Source organism: Canis lupus, chromosome 1 (genome assembly GCF_003254725.2).
Source record: "Canis lupus dingo isolate Sandy chromosome 1, ASM325472v2, whole genome shotgun sequence".
Classification (NCBI taxonomy): domain Eukaryota; kingdom Metazoa; phylum Chordata; class Mammalia; order Carnivora; family Canidae; genus Canis; species Canis lupus.
In genome coordinates, this window is record NC_064243.1 from 16,885,490 (window position 1) to 16,901,963 (window position 16,474).

Genomic DNA, 16,474 nt, shown 5'->3' on the forward strand with positions numbered 1-16,474 from the left:
TCTCAAGATCCCACCCCTAACACAAAGCAGATTACATCTTCCCTTTTATTTTTTTATTTTTAAAGATTTTATTTATTTCTTCATAAGAGACACAGAGAGAGAGGCAGAGACACAGGCAGAGGGAGAAGGAGGCTCTCCGTAGGGAGCCTGATGCAGCATTCGATCCTAGGACCCCAGGATCATGCCCTGAGCCCCAAAGGCAGACACTCAAAATGCTGAGCTACCCAGGTGTCCCTACATCTTTCCTTTTAAAAGGGTTTTAGGCTTTATTAACTTATCAGATTATACTGTAATAAATAAGAAATCATTTCCTTTTAAGGGCTTGTTCATTTCCTCCCAGAAATGCTACTATGCTATGCAAAGAATTTTATTTTTGAAATTCAGACATTACAACTACATCGTGGGGGACCATGCATCGTCCCCACTGGCAGGTCCAGAAGTGACCTGCCTGATTCTGGAAGTGGCCCAGACCCCTGTGCTTGGTTTGGAATGACAACCATGAGCGGCACACAGATTGCGCAGGTTCGAATCGAGCCCACAAAAGAAAACAATCTTTACTGATGAATCATTTATTTGGACAAGACAAAAATGTCTCCACATTGTCTCCTTTTATACAGAAAGTGGAACATTTCAAATATATTAGGTTTCTTCTTTTTCAACAGAATTCATTTCAATCTGGTCTCAGGAACTTCTTCTCTTTTTAGGATTCACGTTTTAGTAACACATATGCACCCATTACAGCCAAAAGAGCATACTGTAAAGAAAACACAGTGGGAAATTACTGTGAGCTCTACAAATAAGTTTGGTCTATAAATGTATTCAGATGAAGTCTGCTCAGTACTAGACTAAGGACAGAATCAAAAGATGCCCTCTTCCCCCCTGCCTGCCTGGTTCTCCAAACTAGCTATTCGATGCCCCCCAGATATATTGACTAAGGATCAAGCACCCAACAAACACAGCTAATTCATTGCTCCTTCTTGCGTAGGTTTTCTACTGTTTTTCAAGTGGTTTTTCAAAAATATAAATACCATTTTTATTAAGGTTCAGAGATCCTCATTACTGGGTTTATTGTACTACTTTTTTTTTGGATGTGTAAAGGTTTCCATGATAAAAAGTAATAAAGAGGTGCCATTTTAGAATACATTATGAACACAAAAGATGGAAGTAGCTCTTTTATATAACTAACTTAGTTGTCAATAATTTAGTTATGTTAATTTGTGGTTAAATACAAATACTCTCCAGAAAAAAAAACCCGCAAAACATTTTAAACAGACTGCATCTTTACAATTGCATGTGCCAAAGCTCCAAGATATACACACACACACACACATGTATTTTTAATTCAGACATACACATATATTCCTACCTTGAATTTTGGATAGTCGTTCATTATTATGGTAACCATACCAACATATGGTAAAAACCTAAATTTTGGGATGAAAAGCCAGAAATATAAAAATTGTTTATAGTATGATGATAGTAACATTTAAAAATACTCTCTATCAACCTGGTGACACAAATCTTCCTTGGGAGTAGCAATGATTGGGGCTATACAGCTGACATTCACCCCTGTCTCAAAAGGCTTTATTAATCAAAAGCATCACAACTAACAGCAGGACGATTTTTAAGCAGGCACATGATTTCAACTAGTGATGCTGCTCATCTTCCCTCGCTGTATTCACCATAACAGAATTAAAATAATTAGTTGAGCCACTTGTACAAATGGAATTGACAACTGTCATCAAGCTAGTTTTTAATTCTTTTAGTGGAGAAGTCCCATCCAGACAGCCTCTATAAAGACGGCTGTTAGAGCTTTCAAAGTACATGGAGAATTAGTTTGTAACTGGAAGAACCATCATCATTTACATTTCACAGGGCTTTTCAGATGTAACAAACACACTTTTGGGGCAGTGAACACAGATGTGAATCCCACATTTATACCTGCACCTGATTATGATCGTAGACATTGGGGGCTAAGCGAGCCAATGATTCTGCTGACAAAATTCATGTCAAGGTGCAATCAGTGGACCCAAGTGTCACCTCACTAACGGGAAACCGGGTAGGGCACCCCATACCCTCCAGTCCTATGTAAATCAGCAGCTCCAACCTCTCCTTTATACAAAGTCTGTCCCCAAGACGTCTAAAAATAGACCAGCTGGAAGTCTCTCTCATCTCCCCACAGATAACCAAGTGGAGATGCGATAACATAGAGTTTGAAGGTGAGCAGATGGAGAAAAGGAGCAAAGAGAGGGCTCAAAACCACAATCTGATTGATGAAGTTAAGTCTTAGAAAGTGGTAACCAGGTTCCCCAGCCTTAAACAGCTCGTGGGATTTAGAGAAGATAAAAAAAAAGACACTTCTAACAAGGGTTAAACATAAGAAAGGGTCACCAAGAAAGGGGAAGAATTGCCCTTTTTGTTTTTTTAATAAGAGGATATACGTTCTGCTGTGTCAATCAGAAGCAGAACTCATTGCTGGAACAATTATGCAAAGATGAATATTAAAAGATTTATCACAGGGACAGCTGGGTGGCTCAATGGTTGAGCATACACCTTTGACTCAGGTGATGATCCCTGGGTCCTGGGATCGAGCCCCACATCGGGCTCCCTGCAGGGAGCCTGTTCCTCCCTCTACCTGTGTCTCCACCTCTAAAATCTTAAAAAAAAAAAAAAAAAATTATCACATAACTGTTTCTGGTGGTAAAAAAAACAGGAAATAACACCAAAAGAGGATTGGCTAGGTTATAATTTTAAGGTTCTCAGTGCAACAGTACATAACTGTTTAAAAATATATGGATGTACATTTGACACAGGAATTGATTTCCAACTTCTTACTGGGTGAAAAAATAAAATAAAACTCTACTATGTAAAGTTATATATGCACACACATCTGTACAGGCACAGGGAATGTCTTGAATATTCACTTAAGTTTTAAACAGTGGTTATCTCTAGGAGGATTTCTTGCAATTGCTATTTAAAACCACAATGACTAATCTCTAGGTAATGATTTCTTTCAAATATAGAATTAAGCCAATGATATCGATAATATACTTGCATTCAGTTTTAGATTTTAGGTCTCAGGAAAGTGGTATTTACACAGTAAATGTAGTACACAGTACAAATGGGACTATGTACAACTCTCCTGACACATGAAATTTGTAATCAATGACTCTATTATCTTATACATTGAGTTTATTTCTTTCTTTCTTTTTTGAGGGAGGAAGAGAGAGATTGAGAGAGACAGAGAGGGAGGAAAGGGCAGAGAGAGAACCCCGAGCAGGCTCCACACTCAGCACAGGACCCCACAGAGGGACCCACACAGGGCTAAATCTCGTGACCCTGAGGTCATGACCAGAGCTGAAACAAAGAGCCGGACTCCTAACCAACTGAGCCACCCAGGTGCCCCTAGTTTCTTTGTTTCTATTTTTCTGGTTTCTGACTCTTTTATATAACTTCAGAGTTAATGCTCACCCTCTGGCTCTTCCCACCACATCCTTCTTCTCAAGCCAGTTCTGGCCTTCTTTGTACAAGCCTCTGTCGTCAACTTCATTATTGTCTCCTTTAGTCAGAAATTTGATGTCTCCATTATCTCTAGAAAGCAAAATAATGTCCTTTCAAAAATGATTTTCTGCACAGCATCATTAGAAAACAATTAGTTTACCCACCATGTCACAGTCAGATACGTGCATTTAGACGAGCATTCGACAAGGACTTGATCTTTCTTGGTAGATAACCATCCAAACTAACACACTAGTCTAACCCACTGGTGATTTTGCAGACTCAAAATCTAAAATGCTCAAGTTACCCTGACAACCAAAAAGCATGGCAAAGCGCGAGGGCACCAGCAAGGGAATGATTAGCTTCCAGCAACTGTTTTCACTCTCTTAGTCCTCTAAGACCAACTTGTGAACACGGATTATATTCTCCTTCACTCTAGACATGAACTTGGTCCCAGATCACACAGATTTGAGCACAAGCTAATTCAAATGCAGATGGGCCCTTTCCCCCCCTCAAACTTACTTTTCCTTGCCAAATGTAGAATGTTAATGCATTATTTCCTTCAGCCCTGAGCAAAGTGGTATAAAATCTGGTTTGCAAAGAAACAGGAATCACAAATGGCATAAAACCAGTGTGTTAAAGAGACACATGGGATTAATTTTAAACATTCTAAGCCGGTGCTTGCATAGCCTTGACACTAGAAACACAACATTATAGCATTATGGAGCTATAAAGAGGGTCTTCTTTCAATAAGACAAATGAAAAAAATGCACTACTGTAATTAGATAAAATATTAAAAGCCCACAAAGATTTGAAAGTACGCCAATAGGAGCAGGCTGATTTGCAGCTGCGGTTATAAAGGAAATCAAGAAGCTAAAACCCCAACCAGTCACTCCCACAACTCATGCAAATTACAGAAAATCACTATTTCTTTAACTTTGAATAATTTCTCATCTGTAGAATTTTTAAGTCAGCTGTCACATTATGACCATGCCTATTTCTTTATCAGTAAGTCAACAAGTGGACATCACATCCCATGGTGCAGTACCACAAGCTGGACACAAACTGAAACAGGGTCATTCCAATGTTTACGCCAAAACAAAGTGAAATGAGAAGTGTTCTTTTATTTTTATTTTTTAAAGATTTTATTTATTCATGAGGGATACAGTGAGAGAGAGAGGCAGAGACACAGGCAGAGGGAGAAGCAGGCTCCATGCAGGGAGCCCGACATAGGACTCGATCCTGGGTCTCCAGGATTGTGCCCTGGGCTGAAGGCGGCACTAAACCGCTGAGCCACCGGGGCTGCCCTATTTTAAAAATACAAATATACACACATCTCAGTTTAATTCCATAAGTCAAGCATGTTAAAAGCTGCGAGAGGTAAATGAATAACCAAGTGTAGAGCATGTACCATTTTCATTAACCGTGTGACTGTACTCTCTCCTGGGAACTTAATACATTTGAGACAGAAGTAATTGGTTCTAGTTCCCAAAAAGTGTCTTCAGAAGCCACCACTGGCATTTAAAGGAAAGGAAGACCATTTGTGGTGGGGGTTGGGAGGGTGGTGAACAAAAGCAGGACATGGCTAAACCATGGGATGGGCCTTATCCTCAGGGATAAGGCTACTGCTGTCAGTGCCACTGGGTACAAAGTGACACAGAGAAACAGGAGCTGCTTCCTACATTTCAGAAAACAGTCCTCATATCATCATGACCCTCAGCTGCAATGGGACTGGATTTTCTCTGAGATGCCTTCAAATAACCATCACGCTCTCATACATTCCACCTTATGGTGTACAGCAACTCAAGTTACCAAGTGCCTCAACAAAACACCTGTCTGCTCAGTTCTCATAATCGCCCCATGAGTCACAGTGGGAAATGATAATGTTACCATCCCTGTCTTGCAGACCGGGTAAAGTAGCAGGTCCAAAGTCACCTAGTTAGTAAATGGCAAGACGAGGAGCATAATCTGGAGTGTCTGCTACTTTCTAATCGACCATGAAAACTGGCTACTCAAATTGAATCACTACATTCCACACCTGAAACTAATATTATGCTGTATGGTAACTAGACAGAATTTAAATAAAAACTTGAGGAAGAAAAATGGAAAAAAAAAAGTTAGATAACAATCAGTGCTAATGGAATGAATGAATGAATGAATGAATGAATGAATAAAACTGGCTACCAAAATTTACAAAAAGAAGTAAAGCCACCTTACTTTTCATGAACTTTGATCACTCTGTGAACTATTGGAATGTCTCGTCCTTCGACTTTAAAGACCACGATTTCACCAGCTCTAATAGGGTCTTCCCGGAAGTTTGTCAGGAACAAAAGGTCGCCCCTGTGAAAGGCGGGCTCCATACTGCCACTGGGAAGAAACACAAAATCACATCCAATTAGCCTGGGTTCACAGGGGAACTTTACAACTCATGAAGAATAATAAACATATCAGTGAAAATCTCAACTGCCATCAATCGTCAGGTAGATCAGGGAGCTATCAGACAAGCCACAGTGGTTCCCTTCTGACTGCTCATGATGATGACATTAAGTGAGAAAGGAAATGATTTCTTTTTAGAATAAGTATGAAAAGGATAGTAGCAGGCCCCTCTGTACCTTCTATTAGGTAGAAAGAGAACGAAGTATAATGTGAACTCTTTAAAGGAAAAGCTGCCAATTTTTAGCCTCAAAAAAAGATCCTACATCTACAAATACATTACTGTCTTCATTCAGAAGTGCAGACTCTGAAGGCTGGTTGATACTCTAGGGCAATTCTTGCGTTTCATGGCTCGTCCTCAGCACCTAGGATGTGGGCATTCCCGCTTAAAGAAGAGAAGCAAACAAATGAATGCTTTAAGAGAGTGATCTATCTGAAAACCAAGCTGAAGATTGGGACAAAATTTGAACCCAAGTCTTTGGACTACTGCAGCATCATCCTTTAAACCATATTTTACAGAAAGCCCAATTTTAACCATTGTTGACTACTTCTGATTTGGAGGTCAATAAATAATCCTACGTGGTACTGGTTTAAACCCAAGCCAAAAACCTTCAGTGGATTCAAAGTAAATTGTAATCTAGTAGAAGTTGAAATTATCAAATCAGAATGCATTTTCCATATGCTCATGCTTTGTCTTAATGCATGACAAAATGAATAAGACCGAAGAAGACTGCAACATAGGGGCCATACGATCAAAAAACGGGCGAGTTTGTTGAGGGCAAGATGTTGGGAGGAAGAACCAGACTGGTGAGATGCAGTGCTTCAAAGGAAAATGTGGGTTTCTCACAGGAGCAGCTCAAGAATTTGGCCTTCGTGTCCCTCTTGGCTGGGAACACCTTAAACTCATCGGCACATGCAGACCAGCAAGGAGAATCACTGGCCGGTTGCTAAGTACCTGCTGATGTGTTTATTAAAAGTGAAACCAGTGACACTGGGTATTATAATAGATCTAGCATTCAAAATTAGGAAATCTGAATAAGAAACATAGAGAAGGCTAGAAATATAAATGACTACAAGGGAAAAAGAAGAGCAAACAATTAAGAACTACAGCCAGAAAAACCTCCTGGGCAAGTCTCAGAGGCAGAAGAGTAGTTTATCATCAAGTCACTATTGTGGGGCGCCTGGGAGGTTCAGTGGTTGAGCTTCTGCCTTTGGCTCAGGTCGTGATCCTGGGGTCCTGGGATCGAGTCCTGCATCGGACTCCCCAAAGGGAGCCTGCTTCTCCCTCTGCCTATGTCTCTGTCTCTTTGTGTCTCTCATGAATAATTTTTTTTAAAAAAGGGTCACTATTGTGTCCCATGGGGAGAGCACTTCTTTAAATTTTTCACTACTATCAACTTACACTTGCTTTCCTCATGGGCCAGGGGTTCCCCAAAGGTCAGTATTCCCCAAGGCCATGCATCTCTCATGATGTCAACAGTTTATGCTGACAAGCCAAACTGCTTTAGAACTATAAAGGATCTTTAAAAAAAAAAAAAAAAAAAAAAGTCCTACAGACTGGAATGTTACAACGATTTCTGTGTACAAGTGTGTTGGTGTGATTTAAGGAAAATCAGAATGTCTGGGGTCTAGTTTTGGCTCTGCCAAAAGTAACTGTAAGACATGTAAGTGGCTTGGCCTTCGTGGGCCTCAGGTTCTTTATCTGTTAGTGAGAGGGCCCACCTAAATTATGGGTCTTAATCTTTTTTTTTTTTAAGATTTTATTTATTTATTTATTTGAGAGAAAGAGCACAAGCAGTGTGAGGGACAGAGGGGGAGGAAGAAGCAAACTCCCCTCTGAGCAGGGAGCCCAGTGCAGGGCTCCATCCCAAGACCCTGAGATCATGACCTGAGCTGAAGGCAGATGCTTAACCAACTGAGCCACTCAGGTGCCCCAGAAATTTTTAAATTTCTAATGAAAAAAAAAAAAAAAGCCTTAAAATCCTTCCTTCGAATGAAATCTATCAGAATGCATATCCATATACAATACATAAAAATGGAGCTGTCATAACTGAAACAAGGCTGAGGTGTCTAGAATCCACACACTTGATCCCCTTCTCCCTCCTAACCTAGCCACTGGACCCCAGGGCATTCCTAAAGCATAGTGTGAACAGCAGTGAATCAGAAACCCATATGCTGGGATCCCTGGGTGGCGCAGTGGTTTAGCGCCTGCCTTTGGCCCAGGGCGCGATCCTGGAGACCCGGGATCGAATCCCACGTCAGGCTCCCGGTGCATGGAGCCTGCTTCTCCCTCTGCCTGTGTCTCTGCCTCTCTCTCTCTCTCTGTGACTATCATAAATAAATAAAAATTTTAAAAAAAAATTTAAAAAAAAAAAAAAAAAAAAGAAACCCATATGCTATCCTAAGGCTCCTAAATTTAGGAAAGCAGTGTCCCTCTAGAATAGGCCCCTTGGCCAGCCACACAAGGGCAACCTGGTGAAGTCAGGCCAAGGCTGAAGCCCCATGATGTGATAGCAGGGCCCAGTGGAGAGAAAGGGTGCTGGTTTGTGAGCCACCGACCCTGCGTGCTGGCCTTGGCCACAGTCACTGCTATAGCCTACCGCTCCCCACCCTATAAAACACATGGGGTCCATTCCCACCCACCGTAAGGCTGGTCTAGGACATACTGGACAGAGATCAGCGTGTGGCACCAAAGGGCTCCCAGGCATGGTGCTTGATTTTCAAATTGATTACATTTCCTGCCTTGTATGACTTGATGGCTATGTGAAGTCAATTAAAGTATTAACTTTTCAAGAATTAACAGTCTGTGCTTTATAAGAATAATAGCCTCAAGAAGAGAATAGCCACCAACAGCAGTGTTGCAGAAGCAGCTTGAAAAACTACAGCACACTCTGCTAAGCACGAGGGAGATACACTCCCCTGTGTCTGGTACAAAGAAAACCAAGTAACAGGTTTTTTGTTTTGTTTTGTTTTTTAAAGATTTTATTGGGCAGCCTGTGTGTGGCTCAGGGGCAGCTCGGGTGGCTCAGCAGTTTAGCATTGCCTTCAGCCCAGGGCCTGATCCTGGAGTCCCGGGATCGAGTCCCATGTCAGGCTCCCTGCATGGAGCCTGCTTCTCCCTCTGCCTGTGTCTCTGCCTCAATCTCTCTGTCTCTCTCTCTCTCTCATGAATGGATAAATAAAATATTTTTTTAATTTATTTATTCATGAGAACATAGAGAGAGAGAGAGAGGCAGACACAGGCAGAGGGAGAAGCAGGCTCCATGCAGGGAGCCCGACGTGGGACTCGATCCGGGACTCCAGGATCACGCCCTGGGCTGAAGGCGGAGCTAAACTGCTGAGCCGCCCAGGCTGCCCTCAAGTAACAGTTTTAAATTACTTATGTTTAAAAATCAACTTGTACACAAGTAATCACATAGGACTGTTATTCTAGGTGGATTAAAGCATTAAAATACAAAAGCAAATATATTGCCCTGGAACATTAGCATCAACGTGATAAAAGCTCTAAAATGTGTGTTGAAAAAGATAAGCTTTTTCAACAAAGGCCAGAAAGAAAAGAAAATGGTATCAACAAAGACAATTCTAACGCTCTATCCAATGAAAATACTGAGTCTTGGTTGTTACGCAGGCTTTCACTGAGGCCAACACTGCTCCTCTGTGTTGGAGCAGCAGCGTGACAGCCTGCAGACCTACCTGAGCACCACCACGATCGGGCTCTCACTGCCGGTGAGGACGATCAAGCCTTTCCAGATCATAAGCGCAGAAGACACGATCATGGCAAAGTTTAAAACCTGGTAATAGAGCTGGAACGAAAAAGGCCAAACCCAAAGTGAAAACCAGTAGAAGAATATTCACTAACCCTAAGCCGGAGATAAGCTTGTTTAAAAAAAGAAAAAAGTAAAGTTGTGATTTTTGGACATTAAACTAATTCACACAGACTACAAACTCAGGTAGTATTTCAACTTTTGCCAATGGAATGCGCCTTCCATATACTGTCTCTCTTTCAGTGAGCACTGATAGAAAAACCCCAGAGCAATCCATGGGACCTACCCGATGAGACTGTACTTAACCTCTCTGGGATTTCCCAGAACCCTCAACCCTGAAGAGCCCTGTTATTCAAGTTCTACCCTGAGGACCTCCCGCTCCAGTGTAGGGAGCACACATCTGACCTGAGAGCCTGGGGTGGGCAGTATGGTTTAGCTCCTTAGCCCCCTGGCCAAAGAGGCCCCAAATGAGGCTTCCAAGCCCTATAGTTCTTAGCAATGAGGTTGTTGTACATCTGAAATTACATTTCAGAATGAACAAAAACTGTAAACATCTGGATGTTTAAATTTTCAATAAATGTCTTTAAAAAGTAAACAATGTCTGATTAAGAACATAGGCAGAGGGCAGCCCGGGTGGCTTAGCAGTTTACCGCCACCTTCAGCTCAGGGCCTGATCCTGGAGACCCGGGATTGAGTCCCATGTCAGGCTCCCTGCATGGAGCCTGCTTCTCCCTCTGCCTCTCTCTCCCTCTCTCTCTGTGTCGCTCATGAATAAATAAGTAAAATCTTAAAAACAAAAACAAAAACAAAACGAACGAACGAACATAGGCAGAAAGCTACACAAGATAGTATCTAGTTCTAAGCTGACCTCACCCCACCTCACACCAGAGTTAAGATTCGCAGAGCTTGTCCTGCTGACACTGCTGACACACCCAACCCCTGGTGACTACATGGAAGACAGCAACACCTGCCCACCCTGTCGGGCTTCGCTGGATTGTCGGGCCAGACGTCTACCGTTTTCCAAGGGGCTTTAGGGATGAAAGTCACTGTGCCTACTACTACTTGGAATGTAAGTTCCTTGGCCTCTGCACTTAGTGTCTTCCAGGAGAGCTCTTCACTCTAGTACCTGCCTCAACCTTCCTCCTCACAACCTCTGTCCTAGGTGATCCGAAGAGCCACGTGGACATCCTGTCCAGCGCTCTGGTGTCTTAATTCCTAGACATCCTCCTCTCCAAAGTCCTTCTCCCTCCACCCGAACCAACCACTCTCAAACATACCTGGAATTGAAACTGCCCAACCCCCACGTCTCTAATTCAATGATTCCCCTCTACCTGCCCAGGCACACCTGTTCTTCGCCATATGCGCTCACCTAACGCCAGGGCTCTTGTCCTACCCACTCCCCCCATTCATTCTATACATTGTACCTTCTAAACATTTCTGCAATCTGTCCTATTCTCTCCCCACTGGCACTATTCTCACCAACAGAACCCACTGGGCAACTGCAAGAGCCTGCTAACCAGTCTCCTGATGTCCGTATACATCTCTTCCAACGCACTCTCCAAGTTACACTCTTACACTCGTTTGCAAATGCACCTCTAGCCACCTGATCATCTCTATGCCCTGCTTCCACTGCCCTTCGACTGCATCCCTTCAGTTGCATCCCACTACTCCGAGGGTGAATATGGTCTCTAAGGCTCTGTCTGGTCCACCCCCTACTCCCTAGCTTCAGCAGGTGAAGCTCACTGCACTCCAGGTCCACTCGTATCTGTCAATGCTTCAGAGAGCACGTGCTCCTATCCCCTCCAGGAGCTGCGCTTGGCTCCTTCCTCTGCTTGGCTCCTTCCTCTGCCGAGCCTCTCTCCCTAGACTCCTTAGCATACTGACACTCATCTTAAATCCTGCTTTTAACATGAGTTCCCCAGGGAAGCCCTCCCTGACCCACTAGACTAGGTGTCAGCAAACTTCTTCTGTAAAGGGCTAGATAATACGTATTTTACAAGCCATATATAGTCTCTGTTGAAATCACTCAACATTGCCAGTGTAGCGAGAAAGCAACTAAAGACGATATAGAAAAGAATGAATATGGCTGTTTCACTAAAACTTTATGAAAATAGATGGTGGGGGGCACCAGAGTGGCTTGGTCAGTTAAGCACCTGACTCTTGATTTCGGCTCAGGTCACGATCTCTGATGAGAATGAGTCCCACATTGGGTTCAAAGCTGGGCATGGAACTTGCTTAAGACTCTCCCTCCCTTCTGCTCCTCCACCTAACCCCACTCCACCAGCCCCCTCTGTCTCTAAACAAACACAGATGGAGGGCTGGAGTTTGCTACTTTCTGCTGTAGACCAGCCCACGGCCTCTTGTTACACATTCTCACAACACCCTGTACTTCTTTATGCCACCCATCACTATCATAATTATACACATCATTTTAAATGTATCTTTTACCTTAGACTGTAAGTTCCACAAAGGCAAAGGCCATGTTGGCCTTGTTCACAGCTGTACCTCCAATGTCCAACACAAGTCTGACAAAAAGTAAGTTCTCAATTTGTTGAATAAATCGTGAGAAAATAAACATCTTTAATACATGGTGAGCACAAATAAACTAATAGTAAGAAAAACACTAAAATCCCAACAACAACGACGACAACAAAAGAGGTAAAAGCTTAAAACTATTAATTTTCCAAAGAAGAAATACAAGCAGTGAATAAACAGAGTGTTCAAAACAAATCCTGCCTCCCTCTCTCCCCTCTCCTTTTTTATGCCTAGCAAATTTCAAGTTTGGGGTATTTTTTTTTTTTTATGCTAATACTCAGCGCTGGTCCAGGGTACATTGTGGTGAGAAGGCAAGTGGACACAGTCATTCTGAGAGCAATCTGGCACTAGTATCACGAGGTTACTTTCTGCCCAGTAATCCTACTTTAGCAATTCAGTCTACAATAAAGGCAGATAGGGATTTAGGGCCCAAAGATATGCCTCACGGTCCTATTTCTAGTAATGGAGAAAAGGAAATAAGGGAGCAACAACAGAGAAATGACTGAGTAAAATAATGGCAATTCACTGCACTATTTAAAACAAAAGTGTAGGCTGCAGCAGAATCTCTGCAAACTGCAAAACAGTCTGTAAAACAAACACAAGGAATTGCCCTCAAAGGCGAACAGAGGCCATCTCGGGAGGGTGGAAATACAAATGACTGAATCTTCTATAAACTATTCCCCACTCTTTAAAATTTCTGTCATGAGCATGGAATAATTCCAAAGTCTGGGGAAAGTAAATGTTTAAAGGAATTTGACAGAATATTATATGGCCATTAAGATAATTACTTTGAAGAGGGTGACAAAACTGGAACACATGGTCTGACGTGGCAGTAAGGTAGGAAAAGCAGAGCTCAGATTGCTCCTACTACATGTCTGTGAAATTATGTAATTCTAATTCCAGGTAGTTTTGGAGGAAACAACTGAAAATACAGATGTAAAAATGAATTAACACAACCGTGAAGATATTCTGATGTAATAATTGAGAAGAAAAAGTTAAACATAATTCAAAATTAAGTTATACACCATTTTTTAAAAAAAACTCTTTGCTGTGTCAATAGCAAATTATGAAACTATCACTAAATCCCTAAATCCCCGGAAGAGCAAAGAAGGAAACTGGAATGCCAGGCAGATCACTGTTAAAAGTGCTGGACTGTAACACGTTAAACTTTTGCTTCCAAATTAAAATCCGCCTTGCAAGGCGCATCAGCATAAAGCAGAAGTTGTTCACCGTAGCTCACTTCCGAAAACTTCTCCAGCTGCTCTGCCCGACTTGAAGGCCCTGATAAGCAAATGTTGTTTCATCATGAATTACAGATCTGACTGGGAAAGCCCCAAACCACATTTTTAAACAGAAAGTGTCATTTTTAGACAGGTTTTCAAACCATCGGACTCCACCCTGATAAAAGCAGAGTATAAAACCTTGCCATTTATGCAACAAAGACCTAGTACGGACAATATTTTTTCCAGCATGACTTTCTATGCTTGAAAAATTCATCAAGGGGAAGTAAGATCAATTCCTAAAAAAAAAAAAAAAAAAAAAAAGTTCCTCTGAGCAAAACATCTATTTGCTAAAGAAATGACCTGTTATACAAAAACCTAACAGTTGAGCTAACTGCAAAACCGCAGATCAACTGCAACGCCCTACCTTTACAGAACCTACTAATCCAAGTCTAGTATTAAACACCTAGAATCTAGAAACACAATTTTGGTTGAACTATTATTGACAAACTGACTGGAATGTGAAAAAAAAAAACACCGCCACATTTCACTGGTGCCTTTTGTTTGTTCATCTTCACCTACCAACTTTCTACACTCCGCCATTCATAGCCCCAGTGAAGTTCAGAAGGAAACCCACACTCGGGGCTTTGTCAACCAAAGCTGAAACAGCCAATGTCTGAGAGTTTCAAGCAAACATTTCAGACCAAATATTCTGGCTGACAAAGCAGCAGAAACGCCAGTAGCTGCATTTCTTCCTTCCTCTCTTCCTCGCTGCAGAAACAAAGAGTCCTTGTTTTGCGTGTGCTCTCGTGCCTTACTTCATAGCAAGCTGGGACAGCAGAGAAAGGAGGTTCCACTTCCAAGATTGGTGGAGCATGCATGCCTGACAAGGTGTCAGAGGCTGCTATTTTGGAGGGAAAAAATAAAAAGAAACAAGAGGACAACGCTTAGAAGAAAGAAAAAAAAAAGGACCAGGAGGCAGCAGATTCGAGCTTCTGCATTTTAATTAGAAAACTAGCAAAACATAGACAATGCAACAGCTACTGAAGGCCTTATCACTGAGAGTGGGAATACACAGATCTTCCAAACTAGTTTAGGAATTGATATATTCACCAGAAGGCCTTCCCTGATAGTCTGCAATTACAACCACCAATAATCAGTACCCATTTTAGAGACATTTTAAAAACCCGGCCAATTAAGCCTAGGGTTTTAAATAAAAGCTCTATTTTCTGGAGGATTTTCTTGGGAGCAGTATCAGCGCTCAGGGAATTCGCTGTCGGTTCTTCGAGCTGGTAATAATCACTGCCACAACTCCTCTTAATCACAGAAGCTCCTGAGAGTTTCTCATCCACTACGTGTACCTGGAAACCACCAGATCCTAAGCCACAGCTTAGACGTGGGGGCTTGAAATCCAAGTCACCAGACTCTCCCACACGACAGCACGAAGATGAAATCCCATTTGGAAAACCGAACCCAACCAAACCCCTATGCCTACAGGAATAAGTAGCGCTATGCCATGGGCATCATCCCACCCCACGGTGTCGTGGCAACCATGACGGGATGTGTCAAAATCACGAGAATGGATACCATTTCCTTTTTAAGCGCTTTTCTTTGTTGTTGTTCTCCCTCCCTTTGGAGGGAGAAGCAGAGGAAGAGGGAGAGCAAGAATCTCAGGCAGGCTCCACGTCCAGCGGGGATCCCCGTGCAGGGCTCCATCTGGGGGCTCCACCCTGAGCCGACACTCAACCCACTGAGCCATCTGGAGCCCCTACAGCATTTTCAAAGACAATCAAAATCACTAATAGGATGCTTCCATTCTTCTTAGCGTGATTTACTCTTTGCATCAATAAAAGAAAAGTATTAGGACCCATTAGGATCTACTGTGCCCTCCAGGCCCCCTAAATTCTCTTTCTAGAAGCTTAAGCAACCGCATGTTTCCTGGCTGAGAGGCCTTCCTTTCCAGTCCCTACTCGCTCCTCCCTTGCACCGAAGAAAGTCCGCGAGGCTGGCCAAGGAGCCCACCGAGGGCAGCGCGGGGCGGAGTCTTCCTCTGAGGTCACAGAAGCGCAAGAAATCAACCCCAGGTGCGCACACCTGCGCGCTCGCCGCTTCCTAGGGTCAAGGTGCAGCCCGAAGCCAGAACCCAAGGGGTCCCCTCTGGAACACCGAATCCGTCTACACCGTCCAGGGCACGGAGTCCGTTCTGCTCGCCGGCGCTCCGGCCGCGCGTCCGCGAGGGGGGGGGGGGGGGGCAGGCCTCGGGAGCCCCGGGAGCTCGCCTGCCTCCTGCGGGGCCGCCCCGCAGCCTCGCGTGCACGGACAGCGGCCACTCACGGCCGAGGGCTCCCCCCGGCCTCGCTCCCTCCAGCACACCTGACGTCGGGGCCTGGATCCCGGTCCCCGCCCCTCCCGCGCTCCGGCCAGCGCACACACCTGCCCACAGGTGGGCGTGCGTGCATTTGAGCCCCGGGCCTCGGACAGCGCGGCGGGGAGCCTGCGGGCGCCGGTGTCCAGGCGCTGTCCTTGCGGGAGCCCCGACTCCCCGCGGGCACGCCGGGGTCGCGCCCCCCCACCCCCCGCCCCGGGGCGCGCGGGCCTCCCTCACCTGCCGCTTGTTCATCTTCCTCAGGTCCCCGAAGATGTCCAAGCCGGACGCCGGGAGGTGCGTCCCCACGGCGCCCGCGCGCACCATGGCGGGCTCTCCAGGGGCCCAGGCGGCCCGCCGGCTCCCGGGTGTCACAGGCGGCTGCGGAGCCCCGGCCCGGCCCCCGGCTCCCAGCCCCGTGTCCTTGCTGGTCACGTGGCCGGCACCTCGCGCGGGCGTCTGGGAATGGTAGTCCTCCGCGGGCTCGGCCACGCCGGTCGACCTGGAAGGAACCGGGCGGAAGAAAACTACCACTCCCAGAATGCCGCGGGGCGAGAGGCTCGTCCAGTGAAGACCCAGGGCTCCTAGGACGGGCAGCGACGGGACTCGGGAGTCTCGGCCGACCCTTCGGAGCGAACCTGGGGGAGAGCGTCACCGCG

General features: G+C 44.4%; 1 protein-coding gene across 2 annotated transcripts; it reads right to left on the reverse strand.

The window, feature by feature from the left end:
• Positions 1 to 553: 553 nt before the first annotated feature.
• SEC11C (SEC11 homolog C, signal peptidase complex subunit) lies at positions 554 to 16,254 on the reverse strand. Of its 2 annotated transcripts, XM_025422135.3 has the most exons (6): positions 16,056 to 16,254; positions 9,625 to 9,734; positions 5,716 to 5,865; positions 3,472 to 3,591; positions 1,367 to 1,424; positions 554 to 754 (listed from the first exon to the last, which is right to left on the reverse strand). In XM_025422135.3, exons 1-6 carry the CDS (start codon positions 16,140 to 16,142, stop codon positions 701 to 703), a joined length of 579 nt encoding a protein of 192 aa, XP_025277920.1. In that variant the 5' UTR covers positions 16,143 to 16,254; the 3' UTR covers positions 554 to 700. The 2 variants fall into 2 exon arrangements, with proteins under 2 accessions (XP_025277920.1, XP_048966874.1); XM_049110917.1 differs by lacking the exon at positions 5,716 to 5,865 and having other exon boundaries at positions 16,056 to 16,247.
• Between the last annotated feature and the right edge of the window lie 220 nt (positions 16,255 to 16,474).